We start from the raw sequence: 26,672 nt of genomic DNA on the forward strand, positions 1-26,672 counted from the left end.
TAAAACTTTATACAAAACGTCCGACAAAATCATTTCTGCTTAGAATGTAAACAAACTTGCAAAATGACAGGAGCAATTTGTGAAAAATGCTATAATAATAATTCTTGAAAAATAAAAGATACATTCTTACCAGCAAATACTTTCATTCCAAATTTTGTTGCTTTTTTTTGTTTTGTTTTTATTTTGTCCTCAGTTGGTTCAACAAAATGCGCCGCCATTTTGTTTTTCTCTACTCACCGTATATGAGCTAATCAGAGCATGCGATTGCTCATATCCAGTGGATGTGGATAGAATAAATTCTGTTATTTTCTATACATAGTGATTTGTATTTACGCCCCACCCTGGAATCAATCAATCAATCTATCTATCTATCTATCTATCTATCTATCTATCTATCTATCTATCTATCTATCTATCTATCTATCTATCTATCTATCTTTCACCCAACTGCCTCTACACATGCCCTCCATTGCTCTTTATCCATCCATTATCTGTAACCGCTTATCCTATACAGGCAAGCTGGAGCCTATCCTAGCTGATTATGGGCGAGAGGCGGGGTACACCCTGGACAAGTCGCCAGATTATCACAGGGCTAACACATAGAGACAAACAACCATTCATACTCACATTCACACCTACAGTCAATTTAGAGCCACCAATTAGCCTAACCTGTATGTCTTTGGAATGTAGGGGAAACCGGAGCACCCGGAGGAAACCCACACAGACACGGGGAGAACATGCAAACTCCACACAGAAAGGCTCTCGTCAGCTGCTGGGCTCGAACCCAGAACCTTCTTGTTGTGAGGCGACAGCGCTAACCACTACACCACCGTGCTGCCCTCTCTTTATCCATCATTAACATTCTGAGTTCTCCTGTACTATCCATTCCAGTATCTTCTTGCAAATTCATCTCATTATCTCTAGCCGCTTTATCCTGTTCTACAGGGTCGCAGGCAAGCTGGAGCCTATCCCAGCTGACTACGGGCGAAAGGCGGGGTACACCCTGGACAAGTCGCCAGGTCATCACAGGGCTGACACATAGACACAGACAACCATTCACACTCACATTCACACCTACGGTCAATTTAGAGTCACCAGTTAACCTAACCTGCATGTCTTTGGACTGTGGGGGAAACCGGAGCACCCGGAGGAAACCCATGCGGACACGGGGAGAACATGCAAACTCTGCACAGAAAGGCCCTCGCCGGCCACGGGGCTCAAACCCGGACCTTCTTGCTGTGAGGCGACAGCGCTAACCACTACACCACCGTGCCGCCCCTTCTTGCAAATTATTAATGTAATTTCTTTTTCTTCTTCCCGTGTTGGTATATCCATCTGATGGTTCCCACAAAACAAGATCACTTGCTATCTCTTCCTTCCAACCTAAATATGGTCAATGGGTGTAATTTGGTTATTGTAAAAGATAAACGCTTAACTCTAAATGCAACCAAAGGTACACAACATACTTCTTCCCATGTAAAAGTTACTCTAAATAAGCTATGAAAGTTGTACCATTTTCCAGCAACAAGAAAAAGTACAGTTTGGTACCATTATCACTATCATTAGTGTACTATTGTAACATGGTTCACACAATCCAAAATTGGTCGGAATTTATATTATCCAAAGTTACAGCTTACATCAAAATTTTAACCATTGGTTGCTTATGAATTTGACATAATAACACGGACTCAGTTACGAAGTCCAAGGTTGACTCAAATAGTCTTGTAGTTGATCAGATTCAGTTTTGAAGTCTGTTTTGGGCTTTGGATCATTCATTCATTGGACTTTTGGGAGACAGGAAGATGAGTATGTTTGGGCCACACACTTCATCGCCTACTCTATTAATCAAGTTGTCATTTGCCCAATGCGAGCTGTCTTTTGGGTAATGATGAGACTTATTGCCCTGAAATTGTCAATGCCGTTGGGCTGAAACATTGTACATTCCATTCTGGAGGCAATCAGGTTCCCGTTGGCTCTGTTAACCTGGCTTTTGGCAATGTGTTCCGGGGTCAGGACTCTCGGCCTGTTAAGATAAGACTGGAACATAATTGGTATTTGGGGTTCTTTATAGGACTGTTACCGCTCACAGCCTGTGCACAGCTGCTGCTCTGGAGTTTGGCAGCGGTGTGGAAACCAGATGGCCTGGGAGGTATCTGCAGGGTCTGTGCTATTGACACACTGCCCAATAGATAAGCAGAGAAGCCTCTGATGTAGGAATGAACAGACAGGAAGGAAGAACGGTGCATGGCACCAACACTGATCAAGAAGGTGAAAGTGAGAATAAGGTGAAAAAGGAGAATATGAAAGTGGAAGATGAAAAGGAAAGACTAATCAAGAATCAAGTGCAGCACTGGCTGTAATCAAGGTGGTTATGAAGGGCAAGAGCAAATCTCCTAGAATATGTATGCTGATACTCTCGGTGACCCTGTGCAAGGTTTTTATTGGAGTAGCTGTACGATTTTTTTCATTCTTAGCATTGCTCTTAATTACTGATATCTTCGGAATGTCATTTGAAAAAAAAAATTTCAATAGTTAGTCCTGCACTAAAGATTTATTTAACTCAGTTGTGGATATGCTTTATACTAGACTGTACATATACTGTAGGGAACAAAACAGAGAACTTTTGAGATGTCTGTATTAAGATAAATAATATTCAAGGTCTAGATCGCCTGGAGATTCTAGATCACTGTTTAAATTTTAAGCAAGTTTTTCATTTTGATGTTAAACATTTTAACTTTTTAGCATTTCCTTGAGTCTTTTACTGGTATCTTCCATTGTAGCACGTGTTCAGGCCACATTCCTATAGGCTGGACTCCGCAATATAGTACATAGCTTTCTTTTGCTTTTGATTTGCTTCAAGTCAAAGTCCCTCTCACACCAGAATCTGGTCTTCCCAGGCAGTCTCCTGTCCCAGTACTAACCAACTCTTTAAAGCGTATGGGTGCGGCGCTGATCTCCGTTTCGATAGCCCTTGGCCTCTTGCCTATACAGCAAGGGTTACAGTGGGGGGTTAGTCCTCTGGTAACCATGAGAGTTTGACTTCCCCACTCATGGTAGTAGGTACCATTTTTATGATGGTCTTTGGTATGACCCAATCGCAAGTAGAACTTGCGATCTCCCGGTCAAGAGGCGGACACGCTAACCAACAGGCCAACTCGCAGTTTTGATTTGCTTAGTACAATACTAATCTGCATCTTCTACTTCTGGTTATGCTTCATGGACTACTGGATGTCCCAGGAACCCAATTTGTGAACAATGGTTTTAAACTAGCAGAATGAACAGAGGTGGCACGGTGGTGTAGTGGTTAGCGCTGTCGCCTCACAGCAAGAAGGTCCGGGTTCGAGCCCCGTGGACGACGAGGGTCTTTCTGTGTGGAGTTTGCATGTTCTCCCCGTGTCCGCGTGGGTTTCCTCCGGGTGCTCCGGTTTCCCCCACAGTCCAAAGACATGCAGGTTAGGTTAACTGGTGACTCTAAATTGACCATAGGTGTGAATGGTTGTCTGTGTCTATGTGTCAGCCCTGTGATGACCTGGCGACTTGTCCAGGGTGTACCCTGACTTTCGCCCGTAGTCAGCTGGGATAGGCTCCAGCTTGCCTGCGACCCTGTAGAACAGGATAAAGCGGCTAGAGACAATGAGATGAGATGAGAATGAACAGAGAGTGCTTAAGTTTGAAAATTGCTAATAGTTATTTCTACTAACCAGATTTTCTAACTAACATAGCATTAGTACGATTACTGTTGCATTTATACAATTAACAAATTTGTTCAACACCAGCAGCCTGCTGCTTCAGCGCTATACCAGGTCGATGAACCTCCAATTCCTTCCCCCGCATGCTTGTTAAAGGTAAATATGTCTCTGGCTGGTGTGATATATGGTATTGTTCGATGTGTGAGTGCAAGTCAGACAGCACTATCCTGCTAACCTTCCATTCCCACACTGTTAGGGAGGGTCACAAGGGTTTGTTTACCCCATCCACCATTGTTTACTGCCATAGAGCAGAGACATTTGCCACTGTGGAATAGCATCCTGGAGCTGCAGTCCAGAAGGGGAGGGAGAGAGAGAGAGAGAGAGAGAGAGAGAGAGAGAGAAAGAGAGAATGGGGGGGGGCGAATACTGTATTGTTGTCAGAATGGCATGATATACTGTATATTTATATATAGTGTATAATCGATACACAGTTCTGTGCAAAAGTCTTAGGCACATGTAAAGAAATGCTGTAGACCAAAAATGGCTTAAAAAACAATGAAATGTTTCAGCATTAAAAAAAAAACCCTATAAACAGTAAGCAGTAAGCCATAATAAATGAAACAAAGTCAATATGTGGTGTGAGACGACCTTTTGCTTATAAAAATAGTAGTCTCAGGTACAGTGAGTGCAGTTTTATAAGGAAATGAGCTGTAGGTTTTACTGAGCATCTTACAGAACCAGCCAGAGTTCTTCTAGACACTTTGACTGTCACATTCGCTTCTTAATTTTGCACCAGAAAACCACCCTGAATGAAGAAATCATCTCATCTCATCTCATTATCTCTAGCTGCTTTATCCTTCTACAGGGTCGCAGGAGAGCTGGAGCCTATCCCAGCTGACTACGGGCGAAAGGCGGGGTACACCCTGGACAAGTCGCCAGGTCATCACAGGGCTGACACATAGACACAGACAACCATTCACACTCACATTCACACCTACGGTCAATTTAGAGTCACCAGTTAACCTAACCTGCATGTCTTTGGACTGTGGGAGAAACCGGAGCACCCGGAGGAAACCCACGCGGACACGGGGAGAACATGCAAACTCCACACAGAAAGGCCCTCGCCGGTCACGGGGCTCGAACCCGGACCTTCTTGCTGTGAGGCGACAGCGCTAACCACTACACCACCGTGCCGCCCATGAAGAAATCAGTGATTATTTATTTATTTATTTATTTAATGAGTGACGTACTCCAACAACAATTTGCCTCAAACCGATTGTCCGCATGTTAAATCAACCCAATTAAATTAATCATTAGAGTCAGCTGAGCGAACACAAGCCAGGCTTGATTACAGCCAGCTCTGCTCAGTGTCCACCTTTCCGCCTTATTTATTCTGACCCTTACCAAAATCCCACAATCAAAAGAAATTCCCAGAGCAGCCCATGATATGAGAACTATCATGCTGAAAAGGGCAACAGCGCCATTTTTTTAAGTCCCACTAAACCACGGTCTCCCGAAGGAGAACACTTGAAGCAAGCAATGAATCTTCTTAAGATTGGTCAGTCTGGCAAAGTTTCTCCATGAGTGCAGTGCTGCAGACTTCTTTGGCTTCAATTAAGGTCAGCGCTCGTGGCTCTTCAGTTGGAGATGGACAAAAAATGGGGGTCATGCAGGAGCAGAAAGATAGAAAGTGCTGTGAAGGGAGAAATTCTGTATAACTGTATATCATATAACACTCATCTGAGTTGTCGGTTTGTTCGCCTTTTGTGAAAATGTGAACTGGGCATTCGTGAAAGTATATTTTTTTTGACAGTATGTCCAAACAAAAAAAGAAATGTCACTTTTATTTTCCATTCAAAGCAAGTCATTGATATGCTTTATTCCTTTTATACCACGGCAATTTGTAAGCAATGACTTTTTATTTATTTATTTAATAACCAGTTCGTAACAACTCAAACAACTCAACTATACACATTACCGTGTATAATTGTTCATAACAAGTCGTACAGTTCCTCAACTTTTGTTTTCATCTTCGTGGGTGAATAAAAATTCTGAATGAATGTGGGCTCCTTTTATCGACTTCTCTTACATTTTAAGAATCGTGACAGTGAAAGACAGAAAGTTAAAAATTTGAGTCAAATTAGAAACCAGCTAAGAAGATGACAAGGCAGACAGTTTATTCTAATTAAGCTCTCTGGGTAGGAGGGGCTTACTCTGTCTCCCCTGTCAATCACGGCGACATTAGCCAATCGTAAACGCCTGTGGACTGACGTATGAGGAAGAGGGCAGATAGCGCTTTCCTCTGAGCATGTGATGCCACCCTGTGATTCAGCATGGGCATGTGTTCACCTTTCTTTGAGTTATTTTTTAAATTAATTACATTATTTATTTATTTATTTATTACAGATTTAACAATTTTAAAGAATTTTTAAAATCCTTTTATAGTTACATTATATTATGTGTTGGACCTTCTGCAAAACAAGTACTTACCATTCAGCAGCTGCAAACAATTATTTCCTCACCGGGTTCTCTTTCTTCGCTCTTGATGTTAATAAGATGGAAATAAAGTACAGTACTCATCCTTAGAGTTTATCATAGCTAAATAAATAAATAAATAAATAAAGCAGGGGCGGCACGTTGGCGTAGTGGTTAGCGCTGTCGCCTCACAGCAAGAAGGTCCGGGTTCGAGCCCCGTGGCCGGCGAGGGCCTTTCTGTGTGGAGTTTGCATGTTCTCCCCGTGTCCGCGTGGGTTTCCTCCGGGTGCTCCGGTTTCCCCCACAGTCCAAAGACATGCAGGTTAGGTTAACTGGTGACTCTAAATTGACCGTAGGTGTGAATGTGAGTGTGAATGTTTGTCTGTGTCTATGTGTCAGCCCTGTGATGACCTGGCGACTTGTCCAGGGTGTACCCCGCCTTTCGCCCGTAGTCAGCTGGGATAGGCTCCAGCTTGCCTGCGACCCTGTAGAAGGATAAAGCGGCTAGAGATAATGAGATGAGAATGAGATGTTTTTCATTGTTTCTTTGTAGACACACCTTTTAATACATTTATTAATAGTTCTGGAAAAGTGTTGAGCAGTTGATATACATCCAAGTCCCTGTGAATGAGCTGTTACTGTGGAAACAATAATGCATTAGAATATTTACTTCAATATTTCATTCATGACCTCTGAATTTTGTTGCTGACTTGAAATACCCACACGTTTCTTCTTATTTCAGCCCTATGTTCAGCCATAAAGTACTCAAAGTGTGTGTGTGTTCTAAATCAAGAACTCTCTCTCAGCCAAACACAGGCTCCCTATTCATATCTCCTCAGCTTTCAGAACTCATCTCTAATATTCACACGCCCAAAGATTAATAACTATGATGTATTGATCTTCGGTGTCTCATTCTCATCTCATTATCTCTAGCTGCTTTATCCTGTTCTACAGGGTTGCAGGCAAGCTGGAGCCTATCCCAGCTGACTACGGGTGAAAGGCGGGGTACACCCTGGACAAGTCACCAGGCCATCACAGGGCCGACACATAGACACGGACAACCATTCACACTCACATTCACACCTACGGTCAATTTAGAGTCACCAGTTAACCTAACCTGCATGTCTTTGGACTGTGGGGGAAACCGGAGCACCCGGAGGAAACCCACATGGACACGGGGAGAACATGCAAACTCCGCACAGAAAGGTTCTCGCTGGCCACGGGGCTCGAACCCGGACCTTCTTCCTGTGAGGCGACAGCGCTAACCACTACACCACCGTGCCGCCCCATCTTCGGTGTCTGCTCAGCAAATGATCTTCTGCGGATCCAGTTAAGTATCTATTGCTTAAGTATCTCTCGGTGCTAAATGAGAAGACAGCGTGCGGAACTGGATGAACAATACATTCTGCAAGAAGATATTGAAAAATGCAATTCTGATCGTCTGGCCATGAGCTGGAGCTAAGCAGAAAGCTTTGTGGGTCGTCCAGGAAGACAGTCATCTAAAACACAAAGGCAGGTCTACAGCAGAATGGATTAAAAGAAAAAAACACCAAAGAATAAAAGTTTTAGAGCAATGCTGTTAGAGGTAGTGGAGATCCAGAGATCAGCAGTGTATGGCTGAACACCTGCTTGTATTTTTTTTATTGACGAAATAAGCTTTGGACTATAATTTGTTGTGATATGGAATGATACTGAAAGAAGTATCAGGCTGCACAATAAAACACAATACAATAATGGATAAAATCAGGAAAGGGCCAGCACTTTTTCAGAGCACCGCTTCATTATGCTGAGATTGAGCTGCAAATCTGCAGCTGTCAGCATCAGCATTAAATCTGAATGAAACCCTCCTACAGAGGAATGTGGACGACAAAGAACACCTGCCGAGAGAGGAAATGGATCTCATTTGAAATCTCCAGAGCTTTATTATTACTATTATTTTCCCCCCCACATTGCATATTTGTGTAATCGTCCTTTTTTCCTGCGAAGGTGATCTCGTTGAACAGATAAAGGACGAGATGTCTGACAAAGCTCATCCAAGTGAGCCTAATTGGAGTCAGACATGACAGAGGAGATGACTGTGGCTCCCTCAGAGCGAGATGTCCACTCCTTTTGTACAAAAGAGTGGCAGATTTCCTGTGTGTAATCCTAGACATCCGAGCTTTTCATTTCAGTGGATCCTGCCGTGTCAGTTCAGCCCAGCGGAACCCACATGCCAGGTTTTTCTATCAAAGAGGATTTGATGGAGCTTGTGCATAAGAACTGGAAATGTTGAAAGGGTCGCATTGTGTCAGTGGGGAGCAGTAGGATAAGAGGATAGACTAATGGTGGGAGGAGGGCAAGTGGGAGTTACTAAAAAAAAACCCTGAGAGTATCATTCTCTCAACTCACTAATGAATCCTATTTTTTCCCCCCATCAGAACGACATTTTTGTGAATTTTGGTTCTTTTCCAGACTGATAGTGAGCTTCTTAGGGGCTCTGTGTAGTCCTCCAACTAGTTATTACCTCTGCCAATTTTGTTGGAGGAGGTTATGTTTTCACCTCTGTTTGTTTGTTCCAACGAAACTCAAAAAGTAGTGAACAAATTTTGATGAAAGTTTGAGGAAAGATCGGCTATGGACCAAGGAACAATTGATTACATTTTGATGCAAATCCATATAGGTATGCAGATCCAGGATTTTTTTGTGCGTGTTCCCAGTGTAACTCAAAAAGTAGTGAACAGATTGATGAAATTTGGTGGAAAGGTGAGCCATGGGCCAAGGAACATTTGATTAGATTTTGATGCAAATCTGACTAAGTATGTGGATCCAGGATTTTTTTTTTGTCTGTTCCGAATGTAACTCAAAAATCAGTAAACGGATTTTGTTGAAATGTGGAGGAAAGGTAGGCCATGGGCCAAGGAACTATTGATTAGATTTTGATGCAAATCCATCTACGTATATGGACACATCCAGATATGTATGCGGATCCAGGATTTTTTTTTACTGTTCTCAACGTAACTCAAAAAGTAGTGAACGAATTTTGATGAAAATTTGAAGAAAGGTCAGCTATGGACCAGGGAACAATTGATTAGATTTTGATGCAACTCCATATACTGTATGTATGCAGAACCAGGCTTTTTTGTGTGTGTGTTCCCAATGTAACTCAAAAAGTAGTGAATGGATTTTGATGAAATTTGGTGGAAAGGTTAGCCATGGGCCAAGGAACAATTGATTAGATTTTGATGCAAATCCGTATATGTATGCAGATCCAAGATTTTTTTTTTGTGTGTGTGTTCCCAATGAAACTCAAAGTCAGTGAACAGATTTTGATGATATTTGGAGGAAAGGTGAGCCATGGGCCAAGGAACAATTCATTAGATTTTGATGCAAATCCAAGCATGTGGCTTAGCGGAGGTATGCACTCTACAGAATGCCCTTCTAATTCATATCTATATCTGTGTTTGGATTTAAGCCCAAAGTTGGTATAACCTAAACTACTGCTTTCTTTAAAAATATATAGTATAATAATAATATAAACCCTACCACTATGACCATGGGGGAATAAAAGCAGTTTCTCAACCACAGTTACATCAATCAAGAGATGTGCACTGAACTGTTAGACTGTTTTTAATCTTGGTCACACAGTTATTATACTGGTTTGTACCTCAAATGTAATTGGTTGTAGTTCCTAAAATAGAAACAAACTAGTCATTCAAACCACCATAACCCTGACCAGGCAGCTACTAAAGATGAATGAACGGATGCTAAATGCATCACCGTGACTCACATTCACGTTATTTAATATCAAATTTCTTCCTACGAGCTTCATATCTAACCGCATGAAAGAAAAAAACCTTCTGTCCGCATGATGTGAGAATCCAGTTCCCAATGGTTACCTTTATTCTCAACCAGATGCCCTGGTTGGGCAAGCTGTTTAAAAAACAAAAAAACAAAAACACACCAATCCTGAGCCTCCTATTTATATATATTTAGAACACATTATCTTTTTGGGGCGGCACGGTGGTGTAGTGGTTAGCACTGTCGCCTCACAGCAAGAAGGTCCGGGTTCGAGCCCCGTGGCCGGCGAGGGCCTTTCTGTGCGGAGTTTGCATGTTGTCTGCGTGGGTTTCCTCCGGGTGCTCCGGTTTCCCCCACAGTCCAAAGACATGCAGGTTAGGTTAACTGGTGACTCTAAATTGACCGTAGGTGTGAATGTGAGTGTGAATGGTTGTCTGTGTCTATGTGTCAGCCCTGTGATGACCTGGCGACTTGTCCAGGGTGTACCCCGCCTTTTGCCCGTAGTCAGCTGGGATAGGCTCCAGCTTGCCTGCGACCCTGTAGAAGGATAAAGCGGCTACAGATAATGAGATGAGATGAGACATTATCTTTTTGTTCTCAGTAATGATTTTGCATTCGCCTCTGTCCCCAGAGCGTCTCTGCACACTACAGAAGCTTCAGAGACTTAGGTTAAGGAGATCAGCAGGAAAAAAAAAACCTTCCTTAACAAAAAGGATTGTTTTGAGATGTAGGTGCCTGGAGGTTCGAAGTGAACCAAATCTATTGAGAAAAGGCGCTTCTGGGTAAAGGATTAAACAATTTAGTATGTAATTGCCTGTCGTGCTAAGACGACTGAGAATGTCAAACCTGTTCCTGAAAGAAACCAACAGCGTCGTGTTCGACACAACACTCGACTTACTTGCTTAATATAAATGTAACAGAACATGTTTTGCAGTTGGCGCACTGCGATTTTCTCTAAGCTCAGTCATTTAACATGAATAAGGCTCCTGAGGTAAAGGAGCAACACATTCGTAAACCAATGTGAAGAACAAAAAAAGAAAAAGAAGAAGAAGCACACTGAAGAATCAGAAAGAGATCATTGTCAGTGCTGAAAGTGATGGGGAAGTTGCAGGACTTGAAAATATTCTGAGCACTTTACCCCATCCTGCCCTTGTTACCAGAATAAAAGAGGCTGCATCATGCATTCCAATAGAAAGAGAGTGATCACTACTGAGCGACACATTCACTCAGGAACTATACAGTCTTTAGCAGGAAGAGAGACTTTAGAGACTTCATACTGACGTTTAACATGCAAACCCATACCCATCCACAAGGTTTTAGCAAATAAAAAAAACCCATACTGTCATTAATGTTTATTATTTACTCTATAGTATAGGATTTCTAATACAGAATCAGCATTAGTGTTTAATCTGCGTCTGAACCTCTTCCTTTAATTTACACTCACCGGCCACGTTAATAGGAACTTGTTCTTGATTCCAAGTTTCCTGTTCTTGGCTGCAGAAGTGGAACCCAGTGTGCTCTTCTGCTGTTGCATGCTGAGATGCTTTTCTGCTCACCATGGTTGTAAAGAGTTGCTATGAGTTACTATATCCTTCCTGGTAGCTCGAACCAATCTGTGGTGGGTTTCCCAAAAGCCTCTTAACACTAAGAGCATCTTAACTAGGAGAGAGAGTGTTCATTGTGTTGCTCACTCGACCATTTAATGATGATCTTTGTGCTACGATGCTTTTGGGAAACTCGGCCGTTTCCCTCTGACCTCTCTTATCAACAAAGCATTAGTTTCCACCCACAGAACTGTCGTTCACTCACTCGATGTTTTTTGCTTATCGCACCATTCTGTGTAAACTCCAGAAACTGTTGTGTGTGAAAACCCCAGCGGATCAGTAGTTTCTGAAATACTCAAACCAGTCCAGCCGGCTCAACCCAACACCCATACCACAGTGAAAGAAAGTCACACTTTGAGATCACAGTTTTTTCCCCATTCTGATGTTTGAACATTGTGAACATTACAGTGGGGCAAAAAAGTATTTAGTCAGCCACCAATTGTGCAAATTCTCCCACTTAAAAAGAAGAGAGAGGCCTGTAATTTTCATCATAGGTACACTTCAACTATGAGAGACAGAATGGGGGGAAAGAATCCAGGAAATCACATTGTAGGATTTTTAATGAATTAATTGGTAAATTCCTCAGTAAAATAAGTATTTGGTCACCTACAAACAAGCAAGATTTCTGGCTCTCACAGACCTGTAACAACTTCTTTAAGAGGCTCCTCTGTCCTCCACTCGTTACCTGTATTAATGGCACCTGTTTGAACTCGTTATCAGTATAAAAGACACCTGTCCACAACCTCAAACAGTCACACTCCAAACTCCACTATGGCCAAGACCAAAGAGCTGTCAAAGGACACCAGAAACAAAATTGTAGACCTGCACCAGGCTGGGAAGACTGAATCTGCAATAGGTAAGCAGCTTGGTGTGAAGAAATCAACTGTGGGAGCAATTATTAGAAAATGGAAGACATACAAGACCACTGATAATCTCCCTCGATCTGGGGCTCCACGCAAGATCTCACCCCGTGGGGTCAAAATGATCACAAGAACGGTGAGCAAAAATCCCAGAACCACACGGGGGGACCTAGTGAATGACCTGCAGAGAGCTGGGACCAAAGTAACAAAGGCTACCATCAGTAACACACTACGCCGCCAGGGACTCAAATCCTGCAGTGCCAGACGTGTCCCCCTGCTTAAGCCAGTACATGTCCAGGCCCGTCTGAAGTTTGCTAGAGAGCATTTGGATGATCCAGAAGAGGATTGGGAGAATGTCATATGGTCAGATGAAACCAAAATAGAACTTTTTGGTAAAAACTCAACTTGACGTGTTTGGAGGAGAAAGAATGCTGAGTTGCATCCAAAGAACACCATACCTACTGTGAAGCATGGGGGTGGAAACATCATGCTTTGGGGCTGTTTTTCTGCAAAGGGACCAGGACGACTGATCCGTGTAAAGGAAAGAATGAATGGGGCCATGTATCGTGAGATTTTGAGTGAAAACCTCCTTCCATCAGCAAGGGCATTGAAGATGAAACGTGGCTGGGTCTTTCAGCATGACAATGATCCCAAACACACCGCCCGGGCAACGAAGGAGTGGCTTCGTAAGAAGCATTTCAAGGTCCTGGAGTGGCCTAGCCAGTCTCCAGATCTCAACCCCATAGAAAATCTTTGGAGGGAGTTGAAAGTCCGTGTTGCCCAGCGACAGCCCCAAAACATCACTGCTCTAGAGGAGATCTGCATGGAGGAATGGGCCAAAATACCAGCAACAGTGTGTGAAAACCTTGTGAAGACTTACAGAAAACGTTTGACCTCTGTCATTGCCAACAAAGGGTATATAACAAAGTATTGAGATGAACTTTTGTTATTGACCAAATACTTATTTTCCACCATAATTTGCAAATAAACTCTTTAAAAATCAGACAATGTGATTTTCTGGATTTTTTTTTTCTCATTTTGTCTCTCATAGTTGAAGTGTACCTATGATGAAAATTACAGGCCTCTCTCATCTTTTTAAGTGGGAGAACTTGCACAATTGGTGACTGACTAAATACTTTTTTGCCCCACTGTAACTGAAGCTCTTGATTTGCAGGGGCGTAGCTAGGGAGGGGTCCTGGGTTGCCCAAGACCCCCCCCCCCCCCCCCCTTGTCGGACCATATATTTTTTTCAGTAGCCGCATAAGAATATTAGAAAAGCGCCCATTGTAATTTTTCTAACTATTTTTTTTTTAAACTAGATTGTCACCTCAGCCTCATTAGGGTTTCTATAACCTTGTATGGACTTCCTGTGGTTTGGGCACAAAAACCCAGTTTGTCAGAGTGTGTGCGGGACAGGCGGATGTAAGTGCTGATATGTTAAATAATACACAGTGCGTTAAATGCACACAACAGGCAAACAGTCCGAAACAGCAGGCAAAGTCGTAATCGAAGAAACAGGCAGGAGGTCAATCGAGGCGCGGACAGAATATCAGAGGCAAAACTATACAAGATCAACGGACGAGAAACAGGAGTTGAAAAACCAGGAGGTCAACAGGGACAGGAAACAAGGCTCAGTAAGGCACACTAGACGTGGTGTAATACTTTGCATTGTCCTTGCATGGGCGCAGCCCTTAAATAGCCCAAATGTAGTTCACTGATTAAAGACAGGTGTTCTTTGTTAATGGCGCGTGTTCCGGAGCTCGTTAGGCGCGCGCGCAGCCCAAGGCACGCAGGACTGACACAGTTCTGTGCAAGCGCAACACGATCGCACTAGAAAGCATGGTCAAGCTGCCAGTGTCGCTGCAGTCTTTTTAGTTGCGAATTACAAGTATTTCCTCATGTTAATAATTCGCCATGTCAAAACAAGCGAAACTTTCCTCCTTCTTTCGACGTGAAGACAGGTAAGCAATTCATTATATATTTTTTTCCATCAAAATTGCATTTTGTGGCATTGAAGCTAAGTTTTAGTGTGACGTTTCTAGAACACATCATCAAGAAAACGTAGAAGAAACAGCAATAATGGAAGAGCCGGTTTCTAAGCTGCCTAAAACTAGCAATGGTAATTATTTTTTGTTACATCATGTACTCAGGCTGCCAGTCAGTGTGTGACCCCCGCTTTGAAAAATCCTAGCTACGCCCCTGATTTGTATCTGCATGATTTTATGCATCGTGCTGCTGTCAATAGATTGGATGATTAGAGAACTGCATAAAATAAACAGCAGGTGTGTGCATTTTCCTAATAAAGTGGCCAGTGAGTGTATATTAATATCAAATTGTAGCATTTAATGCTTTATAGATTTCATTTCCTTTTAAGGCTAACATTTAATATTGCACAAATAACCTCGTCACCGGACATTATAAGCATACATGTAAGGACAGTGTTGAAAAATAACACTCCATTCAAGCTGCATGTATTGGAGCTTTATACAGAGCAGGAAGAAAAAAAAAATCCTGACCCGGCCATCTGCATTAGCCTTTGGCTATCTCCTTCCTCCTTAACTGTAAATTCAAATGCTGTACAAGCATTCGTGCCACCGCCTTTAGTTAATTTAAAATAAAATAAAATAAAGCTGTCCACGTTGTTTGTCAATTCAATTCATTTAATTCATAGGGTCCTATTTCTCCTCCTGATTCGTAATGTAATATTCTAACTTTACTACTCAGAGAGAAAAATGCAAAGCTGTCCCTCGGCTAATCAGATATTAATGGAATAATGTATTGCTGCTGATGGTGGAGAAAAGTCATGTTGTAACAGTATACAAGGAATAATAAGAGAAATAAAAGAAAAGAAATATAAGGCAATATGGGCATGGGTGTGCTGTTAGAGGAAAACGAGACCGTCAACGACGGTGTAGCTCACGCCGGCCCAGATTTCAGTAGAAGCTATATGCACCCCAGGTTTATTCCTCTTACATCACAACAATTTGCCAACAAGTATGTTTTTTTTAATTAATTAAAGAATGATAGTACAACCCCGATTCCAAAAAAGTTGGGACAAAGTACAAATTGTAAATAAAAACGGAATGCAATGATGTGGAAGTTTCAAAATTCCATATTTTATTCAGAATAGAACATAGATGATATATCAAATGTTTAAACTGAGAAAATGCATCATTTAAAGAGAAAAATTAGGTGAATTTAAATTTCATGACAACAACACATCTCAAAAAAGTTGGGACAAGGCCATGTTTCCCACTGTGAGACATCCCCTTTTCTCTTTACAACAGTCTGTAAACGTCTGGGGACTGAGGAGACAAGTTGCTCAAGTTTAGGGATAGGAATGTTAACCCATTCTTGTCTAATGTAGGATTCTAGTTGCTCAACTGCCTTAGGTCTTTTTTGTCGTATCTTCCGTTTTATGATGCGCCAAATGTTTTCTATGGGTGAAAGATCTGGACTGCAGGCTGGCCAGTTCAGTACCCGGACCCTTCTTCTATGCAGCCATGATGCTGTAATTGATGCAGTATGTGGTTTGGCATTGTCATGTTGGAAAATGCAAGGCCTTCCATTTTAAATGAGCCTTGGCCCAGAGAAGACGTCTGCGCTTCTGGATCATGTTTAGATACGGCTTCTTCTTTGAACTATAGAGTTTTAGCTGGCAACGGCGGATGGCATGGTGAATTGTGTTCCCAGATAATGTTCTCTGGAAATATTCCTGAGCCCATTTTGTGATTTCCAATACAGAAGCATGCCTGTATGTGATGCAGTGCCGTCTAAGGGCCCGAAGATCACGGGCACCCAGTATGGTTTTCCGGCCTTGACCCTTACGCACAGAGATTCTTCCAGATTCTCTGAATCTTTTGATGATATTATGCACTGTAGATGATGATATGTTCAAACTCTTTGCAATTTTACACTGTCGAACTCCTTTCTGATAATGCTCCACTATTTGTTGGCGCAGAATTAGGGGGATTGGTGATCCTCTTCCCATCTTTACTTCTGAGAGCTGCTGCCACTCCAAGATGCTCTTTTTATACCCAGTCATGTTAATGACCTATTGCCAATTGACCTAATGAGTTGCAGTTTGGTCCTCCAGCTGTTCCTTTTTTGTACCTTTAACTTTTCCAGCCTCTTATTGCCCCTGTCCCAACTTTTTTGAGATGTGTTGCTGTCATGAAATTTCAAATGAGCCAATATTTGGCATGAAATTTCAAAATTTCTCACTTTCGACATTTGATATGTTGTTTATGTTCTATTGTGAATACAATATCAGTTTTTGAGATTTGTAAATTATTGCATTCCGTTTTTATTTACAATTTGGACTTTGTCCCAACTTTTTTGGAATCGGGGTTGTAATTTTTACCTTCATGCCAGAAAGAATCAAAATCGGTGAAGAATTGAGGGAGAAGAAGCAATTTGTGTGGAAACTGCTCGTTAAAGCTTAATTACTCCATATCTTCACTATTAATTGCAATTATACAAATTTGACTAGAAGCCACATGCACTGCAGGCAGACCTACTTTCCTGCCAAAAAGAATAAAAATGGGTGAAGAATTGAGAGAAGAAGTGATTTTTATGAAATGTGGACGACACCGGACGGACGACAGACGACACATCACCTGTTGGCTGAATGAGCTAATCATCATCGACTAGGGTGGGGTGGTGTGATGTGGCATGACGTGGCATTACATCACAACAATTTACCAACAAGTATGTATTTTTTTTAAATTAATTGAACAATGACAATAATTTTTAGCAGTTTATTGTTACTTTAACTGGTCTGCAAAACAGGTTATTTCCGGTTATCAGTTACATTACAGGTGATGTAAACAGTCAGTCATTCATTCAATCACAACCCTCATGAAAAAAAACATCAACAACGATGATGACAACAACACACACAGCTTTTCAAGTTACTGAGAAAGAATCCTGTCGCAAAAAAAAAAAAAAAAAAATTACAACTCACTGAAACTGGAGACGTCGTAAATCATACAGTATGCTTTGCTTTCTTTAATAAAACATTTGCTGAAACCTGTTTATTATTAGGCTTAGGTTATGTAGCACATCCGCTACACAAGATCCAAGTCCCTGGGTAAGCTGTTACTATAGAAACGATTGCAATATTACAAGGAGTACATTAATACAAACTTGTGATTTGAATTATGGCAAACATTACTGTCAGAGCTGCTGTTAAAGAAAATGCATAAAACACATTCAGACCAATCAGAATCAAGACCACAACAGCACCGTGGAATATAATGATATACTGAGAAACAATCGATTATTCCGTTCATATATTCATATATCATGTTGTTCTGGATTGTTTTGTTTATCCGAATAACAACATACAAGACCTTGAATCATTGTTATAATTTTAAACTAAACAGAAGCATGACTATAACCATATAATACATTATAAATGCTTTAAAAAATTATATTCGTATATTTTTTTTATTGCACATTGCATATTTTTATTTGCCCGATCTGAATTCACAACCAGGACTGATTACAATGATGTTCTGGTTTTCAGCTAAATTAAAACCGGTAAATAATCCTTCGTCGGAGTTAACGATGAGAAAATTAATTCCGTGAGACGATTTCATTGCTTCGGTAACAGACACATACAGTACATCCCTTCCATGATCTATTGGGTCAGCTTGACAGGCCAAAGTGGCCAGTGTTACTGATTGGCCTGAGCAATTGTTTGTGTAAGATAAGGGGGGGAAAAATAATGGAAAGGTCAACAAACTGAGGTTATCTTAGCGCACTCTCTCCCAATCAAGAGTGGTGCCAAACAAACAATTCTGACCCTATATCAAGAGAGGATGTATTTGCTGTATGGCAGGATACATGAATATTAAAATCAGATCATGGGGAGAAAAGAGAGCGAGAGAGAGAGCGAGCGAGCGAGAGAAACCACAACTCCTCATAAACATACAGCTCGATGGGCAAAATTCACACTGACAAGCACAATAAATTTCCTATATAAATCCTTTATACATGGGTCTATCACAGTAAAAACAGTTGTATTGAACACAGCTAGAGGCTTAGCTTCCACTGGAAGAAGAAGAAGAAGGAAAAAAAAATAGTGCTGCAATTAAATGCCGCATAGAACAACTACAACAACAAAAATGAGAGAGTGACAGAGAGCTACACACACACACACACACAAATATATATTCATAAAACATCTTTCTTCTCTTATGGTCTGTTCCTCATCCTTCTCTCCTCTCCTGGAAACTTCTGAGCCCAAAAGACTAAGGGGAATATTCAAACAAGTTCTGGAGTCAACTTCAAAGCAGAAATGAAAGAAGCAGCACCAGACACAGGAAACTGGAGGTCAGTAGTGTTCGCTGGGCGTTCGAACGAAACCAGCGTACTTCCTGAGAATCGTCTGCAAGCCAGAATGAAAGGGACACACAATCAGTGCATGTGCACACCCACACCCACACACCAAGCATTTGAGATGCATGTTGAGGGGAAATGGGACCATTAACACATGCTTAGACCTGAAAAACAAGCCCCTGCTGACTAATCCTGTAAGGGTTCTCTGGAATTAAGTGCCAGCCAGTGGGGATTCGCAACTCTATTTGGCCAGTGAATGAGGTGTGAAGACCTTTTTTTCGCAGCCTATTCCTGTTCCAGACAATCGCTGATAAAGAGCGGCTCGGCTCCGAGGAGGACTCTCTTGCTTATCAGGATATTAATGAGCGAGATAAACGTCTGGCATGGAGAGCTTGGAGCAAACCAGTAAGGTAGTGAAGCTCAAAATATGCATCGCTACAGCACAAATCCAGCGGGACTGAGAAAGGAAGTCGAATATACATCCCATTATATACAAACCATTTCTCATCTCAGTGTTTGGCACGTACGAGGTTTTCCATGGAGCCAAAACTGTCGCACTCTATTATTAATGCAGTAATGAATGATAAATCAATAGGTTACAAGAGTGCATTGTTTTAGACTTGGGTAAATTGTGGATCGTGTTTAATAAAGTACTAAGATACGTTGGCTAAAATACTATCGTTAATTTCGCCATACTGCTTAGTACAGCAGATGTAGCCAAAATCTATACTATACTATACTATTTTGCCATACTCTTTAGTCTTAAATCTTATTATTAGTAGTATTCTGATTTAGACTTATTTTAATTGTTTGCATACTATCTAGTATGATGTAGACAAACTGTCATACAATACTGGCATACTATGCTTGGACGTTGGACATCCAGAACAAGACTTTGTTCGTCAAAAAGTTACAATACGATTTCATATCGTATTAAACAGTAGGCCTTGTGTGTTGTTTTAGACTGAAGCAAATTGTCTACTATTTCAGCGTACTCTCTTGTACAACAGTACGGTGTTTAAAGTGCATATTCTGGACCAATTTCATTTTTTTTTTTTAATATGAAAGGTATGTCCCTTTACACACTCATCCAGAAGGGTAATTTTGCACAAGGCCATCTGTCTACAGCAGAAAAAAATAAAATAACAAAACGCGCCTGGAAAAATCCCAAGGGAGTCTGGAGCCAGATTCGTGACGTTACCTGCGGAAGCGCCAGCAGGCTGAGAGAGCTTTGCACGGTTTCAGTGCACAGCCTGTGTAGACCGAGCGCTCCCATTTCTCTCTCATTGTCCGGTCTTTTGGAAAACGATGAGTACTAATCTAATCAAGATTGGTGTTGCTACACCCTCCTATGATACATCTGTTAACCATTTTAATAATTACGCGATAACGTTGAAGAAATTTGCAGAAAACCACCAGGTCGTTTTCTCAAAAACAAACCAGCGCTGACGTAGGATTCAGAGGGAGGCGTCCCGCATGCGATGTCATGAAAATCAATGTTTGCCAGGAAATCCAAACGCCAAGTTTTTTCAGAGGCGGACCAATTCGCCTCAAATGGCTTGATTTCAACTGAATTTTTCTGGTATTGCGCAAGGTAAAAAAATTGCAGAGAATGCAGAATGTTACAGATATTTGACCAAAGTTTAATATAAAATAGGAGAATTACATTGATCTTGCTCCTGAATTTATCCGTGATATGCACTTTAAGATGCAGCCCAAACACCAGCCTGTTATACTGGCGTACGTTTTAACGTGGTGATTTTGTAGCAGTAGTGGGTTTTTTTTGACAGACTGTTTGCATACATTATATGTGACCCCTCACCGAATCCAGGGACACATGTCGGCCGAAACGAATCCGAGATAATCGCAAAAGAAGCATTTTTTTCTAAATTTGTGATTTTTGTTTTTTTTCCATCATGTGCAAGTTGAGATCTTGAAGAATGCAATCAGTATTTCAGATAATAGATTGTTTTGTTGGAAAAGCATACATTTTTTGTTGCAAATTGTCTCGTTTTTGTCAGGACTGTAGCCTGCTGGGGGGTGTGGGTAAATTACCATATGGGCCATTCACATGATGATTTAAGTCTTTTTTTTTTTTCGCGAATCAGCTGTATGATACGAGCTGAGCGCATGGCTACTTAAGCTGCATACAGGCGTGTGATTTCACTATGGAATGAGCAAGCTAAACAGAGCGCAGAGGAGCTGAAACACCGCGACGCAAACAGACACACGGTATTTACATCGGAGATCACCATTTCTAGCAAAAAAAACGCAACCTCGTTTTCCAGATTGAATGGAATACTTGAATGATCGGATGATACACGGACCGTTCTAGGATTACACTCCATCGGAGGCATTGGTGTGTGCAAGGCGCCGTTTCTCTTTCTGATGGGGTGAGTTTATTAATCTAAGGCTGTGTGGTTATTTTTGCATGTAACGGAGAGTGTTGTGGTTTGGTTAAGCCTAGGTCACAACCGGACGTACGATTTTTTGGCCGTGCGATTTTTGGCGTTTCCCAAATCGCTGCGTTTTTTTTTTTTTTGTTCATGGAGAAAGACGCGCGTTGGCCGTAAGTTTGTCTTGCAACCTGAAAAAACGTAAGCGCCTGTAGTGTTTGTTTGACATGACAAAGAACCTCTGCGGCCGGTCTGCGGCTCGAAAATCAGCACGTCACATGCGCGCTCTCGTGCGTTTCATGCGCGATCTCGTGCGTTTCTTGCGTTTTTTGCATGTAGACCACGTAGGAGCACGTACGGCCGGTTGTGACCGAGGCTTTACATGAAACTAGCGTTGTGTTAGTTGTGTCATCATCGTGCTATCTTTCTTTCTTACGGTGTGAGTAATTTTTCAACCACAAAACGTTAAAGTATACTTTAGGACTTATTTTTGTACTTCATAATTGTGTTGGGCATACTTTGCATGGAAGGAAAATTGACGTGGTGATCTTTGTTTACATGAAAGTAGTATCGCGCTAGCTCGTAGGGGGTAGGGCTTTCCTTAATATCATGCAAATGAGCACCATTATGTGCCCGCCCTACACCCAGAGTAGCTGAGATGGAAAACTTTGAGGGCGATTTTCTCCCTTTTCTGTTTTAAGAAGTATACACTTTCAAAAGGCCACACATTCTTCAAATATTGTCAGATCTCCACATGGAAGGCATCATTGGAAAGCTTAGAAACTGTACTTTCTGAATCTGTCAATAACTCAAAATGCCCCCGGGCCGACATGTGTCCCTGGATTCTGTTTTCTGATACATATGCTATCTGGTACTTACAAGTCAAAATATTCTCATGTTATTATCACTCTGCCGTTCTATTTGGATGTTACTGTACTATACTGGCAGTACACTATGAAAGAGCACCAGTGTGATCAAATGCACGTCATTTCGTCCAAAGCTTTTTTCATACACGCTATCAATTATTTTATATTTCAGGTATTTGTTCGAAAAAAGGAGGAATTCTCAATGGAATTCGACTGAAGCAAAACGCATTTTTGTAAAGCAAACGAGTGCCATAGTGCGTGCGCTTCGACACTAAAGAGTGTATTAAGAGGTGTAACCATGTCGGCTTGTGCCACTTGCTGACCCTGGGATGAGTTTAACTCCCTTGTCATTGCAGGTTGCTCGCTTGCATGTCTATGTTTCCGGCTGGATCATATTAAATCTTCAGGCGTGGAGCAGCACTCTTAAAGGGGCTTCGTTCGCGAATACCAGGCCGAGGCACGGTCCTACCGACCCGAGATCGTGCTCTTTCGTAGGGGGAGGCTTAGAGGGAGGTGCCTGTAAAATTTGGCTTCGCTGTGAGCTCCGTCGGCCGAGTTATTCATTTTTGAAGCCGCCTGGATCGTATTAAATCTTACAGCGATTGCTTTACAAAAATGTTTTCCGCTTCCGTCAAATTCTATTGAGAATCCTTCTTTTTCTAACAAATACCTGAAATAGAAAATCATTGAGAGTGTGTATGAAAAAGGCTTTGGATGAAACGTCTCAACTATTGGACGAAGTGTCCTGATCCTGCGTGATCAGCGTATCATCGTTGTGCTTACCACAGTCACCATGAAAGACCTGAGGGAAGCAGTGCAACACTCCATATCCACATCTGCAGTACGAGCAGCCTTTCTGAACCCATTCTCCATGAGGTATAACCCCACAGTTCCTGTGAAAGGACAACAATCCAAACCCAACTGTTAAATTCTGCATGACAGTAGTACTAATGTTTTATTTAAGCTGTACATAGCGGGCGAGTCGGTCACCTGACACGTTCGTCATACTCGCAGCTCCGCCCGGTGAAATGCTTCGGACAAGCGCAAAAACTCCCCAGAATGCAGGTCCCGCCGTTCTTACAGCAGTTTCTACTCTGTGTAGCACCTTCAGGAAAATAAAATATAAAGAAGTATAAATGAATGAATTATTGTTGTTTTTTTATTGCACTTCTAGATTTGGCGGCACGGTGGTGTAGTGGTTAGCGCTGTCGCCTCACAGCAAGAAGGTCCTGGGTTCGAGCCCCGGGGCCGGCAAGGGCCTTTCTGTGCGGAGTTTGCATGTTCTCCCCGTGTCCGCGTGGGTTTCCTCCGGGTGCTCCGGTTTCCCCCACAGTCCAAAGACATGCAGGTTAGGTTAACTGGTGACTCTAAATTGAGCGTAGGTGTGAATGTGAGTGTGAATGGTTGTCTGTGTCTATGTGTCAGCCCTGTGATGACCTGGCGACTTGTCCAGGGTGTACCCCGCCTTTCGCCCGTAGTCAGCTGGGATAGGCTCCAGCTTGCCTGCGACCCTGTAGAAGGATAAAGCAGCTAGAGATAATGAGATGAGACTTCTAGATTTGCACAGAACTAAACAGTCGTTACTCATACATCTGTTAGCAATGATGCATTAACGTGTGTGGATCTGTTCAACATTCCACAGCTCGAAGATGTTAAAGCACTTATTTTTTTTTTTTTAAGATTCCCTGACACACTTAGTTGTAAGATCCTTAGGGACGGCAAAGCAATCAGATTTTGTGTTTATTTCAGCTCCTAATTAGGGTGTGCAATATGGCAAAAAAAAAAGAAAACCAAAAAAAAAAAACCACATAAAACCAAATATGATATTATTAAGAACTGCACAAAACATAACCCAAAACAAGTTTGAATGAATCTAGCCCTTGAGCACAAAAAATAAATTGATTAACTTCAAAAAAAAAAGTTTGAGTCCTGCAGAGTTTGGAGCTTTCTTGGCTCAAATACATTTGATCCAGCTCATTAGTTACAGTATAAACCAGTAGGGAATCGCTAAACTGTGCTTGGACGTTGGACATCCAGAACAAGACTTGTGCTATTTATGACATTACCACGAGTACACAAGGCTTATCACTTACTTCCAGTGAGTCCAATAAAAGGTAACACAGCTCCAGAGCCCCGGTGCTGGCCAGCTGCAGACGGCGCGTTCATTTCATTAAACTGATTCTGCACGTCGCCGTGTTGATCACGCCTTCCTGAAACCTTAGCATTCCCACATCCTACTCCTTCACAACCTGGATGAGGAAAAACATGGCTGTCTTAGGAATGGGAATCGGTTCCGATAAAACAAACCACCTGCTGTATAAAAACAACAGATGCCGACGGAAATGGCCGGAAGGTACAGTACATTACCCGATCCCAGTGTGACTGTTTGGCAGGCCAAAGCTGCACACAGCAGGACCCTGTGGAGATCCACGAAAGGTGTTAGAGCCAAATTCACAGAGTTTGTGTACTAATCTATACAGGGCATGTCAAAAAATTTGATATCATTTTACAATCTAATAACTTTGCCAATCTGTTCATCTCATCTCATTATCTCTAGCCGCTTTATCCTGTTCTACAGGGTCGCAGGCAAGCTGGAGCCTATCCCAGCTGACTACGGGTGAAAGGCGGGGTACACCCTGGACAAGTCGCCAGGTCATCACAGGGCTGACACATAGACAAACATTCACACCTACGGTCAATTTAGAGTCACCAGTTAACCTAACTTGCATGTCTTTGGACTGTGGGGGAAACCGGAGCACCCGGAGGAAACCCACGCGGACACGGGGAGAACATGCAAACTCCGCACAGAAAGGCCCTCGCCGGCCACGGGGCTCGAACCCGGACATTCTTGCTGTGAGGCGATAGCGCTAACCACTACACCACCGTGCTGCCCCCCAATCTATTCAATTGACCTCAAATTTTAAAAGCGTGTCAAAATGTGTCAACAGGTCAAAATGTTATGTTTAATGTTTTTATCTTTTTAGGTGTAAAAATGTCATTCGCTGGAAAAGAAAAGGCGTTTTGTGAGTTAGAGTACGCTCGAACACAGTCAAACAAGACTGCAGCGTGCATTTATGAGAGAATTCTCTAAAAATGCTCCAACTGCAGCGCAGATTTGGACACGGCACAAAAAGCTCAAAGAGGAAGGCTGTCCGTGTGTCCGTGTCTCAGGCGGCGGGAATATTGAAAATTTGTGAAATCGTTCATGAAATCTACATACCTTTAAATTTCTCATTCAGATTTTGAGGAATAAATCTTATATTGCTCAACATTAAGCCTGTTCTCTCTGGTGACGGTGGCAGAGAAGAGGACTATGGACAAACTACTGAACATCATGGACGATGCCAGTCACCCTCTGCACACCGTCATCAGCAACCAGAGGAGTCTGTTCAGTGACAGAACGCTCCTTCCCAAGTGCAGGACTAACAGACTTAAAAACTCCTTTGTCCCTCATGCCATCAGACTGTACAACTCCTCTCTGGGGGGGAGGAGGAGTAACAGGAGGACAGAGGACGGGAAGGAGCAGTAGCCTAGCCTGGCAAAAAGCAATACCGGACAATGTGCAATATAATGTGCAATACCTCTCCTGCTAGATTTTTTTTATATTTAATTTTTTTATATTTGTATATGTTAATACTTAATTTATCTAGAAGTTTTTCTCTATTTTCTATTTATTCTGTAATGATGCTGCTGGAATTTTAATTTCCCTGAGGGAACCCTCCCAAAGGGATCAATAAAGTTTTATCTAATCTAATCTAATCTAATCTAGGGGCGGCACGGTGGTGTAGTGGTTAGCGCTGTCACCTCACAGCAAGAAGGTCCTGGGTTCGAGCCCCGGGGCCGGCGAGGGCCTTTCTGTGCGGAGTTTGCATGTTCTCCCCGTGTCCGCGTGGGTTTCCTCCGGGTGCTCCGGTTTCCCCCACAGTCCAAAGACATGCAGGTTAGGTTAACTGGTGACTCTAAATTGACCGTAGGTGTGAATGTGAGTGTGAATGGTTGTCTGTGTCTATGTGTCAGCCCTGTGATGACCTGGCGACTTGTCCAGGGTGTACCCCGCCTTTCGCCCGTAGTCAGCTGGGATAGGCTCCAGCTTGCCTGCGACCCTGTAGAAGGATAAAGCGGCTAGAGATAATGAGATGAGATAATCTAATCTAATCTAATCTGTCTCATTTGTCAAGGCAAGTTTATTTGTAGAGCGCTTTTAACAATAAACATTGTCCCAAAGCAGCTTTACAGAATTTGAATGACTTAAAACATGAGCTAATTTTATCCCTAATCTATCCCCAATGAGCAAGCCTGTGGCGACGGTGGCAAGGAAAAAATTCCCTCAGACGACATGAGGAAGAAACCTCGAGAGGAACCAGACTCAAAAGGGAACCCATCCTCATCTGGGCAACAACAGACAACATGACTATAACATTTGCTAGACTCTATAGTTTCTGGGATATTTACAGTACATATCAAATAATAATAGCAGGGGCGGCACGGTGGTGTAGTGGTTAGCGCTGTCGCCTCACAGCAAGAAGGTCCGGGTTCGAGCCCCGTGGCCGGCGAGGGCCTTTCTGTGCGGAGTTTACATGGTGTCCGCGTGAGTTTCCTCCGGGTGCTCCGGTTTCCCCTAAAGACATGCAGGTTAGGTTAACTGGTGACTCTAAATTGA

The 26,672-nt window shown here is 42.3% G+C and overlaps 1 protein-coding gene across 1 annotated transcript in view; it reads right to left on the reverse strand.

Annotated features, from left to right (window-relative positions):
• Positions 1-18,698: 18,698 nt before the first annotated feature.
• tdgf1 (teratocarcinoma-derived growth factor 1) overlaps positions 18,699-26,672 on the reverse strand; it is a 74,878-nt gene continuing 66,904 nt past the window's right edge. Inside the window, exons 3-7 of the mRNA XM_060909606.1 lie at positions 24,380-24,479; positions 24,106-24,261; positions 23,003-23,117; positions 22,796-22,905; positions 18,699-18,799 (exon numbers count right to left, since the gene is read on the reverse strand). Of these exons, the coding sequence (XP_060765589.1) occupies positions 18,699-18,799; positions 22,796-22,905; positions 23,003-23,117; positions 24,106-24,261; positions 24,380-24,479 (582 nt within the window). The remainder of the gene's footprint in view (positions 18,800-22,795; positions 22,906-23,002; positions 23,118-24,105; positions 24,262-24,379; positions 24,480-26,672) is intronic.

The sequence above is a fragment of the Neoarius graeffei genome, chromosome 25 (assembly GCF_027579695.1).
Source record: "Neoarius graeffei isolate fNeoGra1 chromosome 25, fNeoGra1.pri, whole genome shotgun sequence".
Lineage (NCBI taxonomy): Eukaryota > Metazoa > Chordata > Actinopteri > Siluriformes > Ariidae > Neoarius > Neoarius graeffei.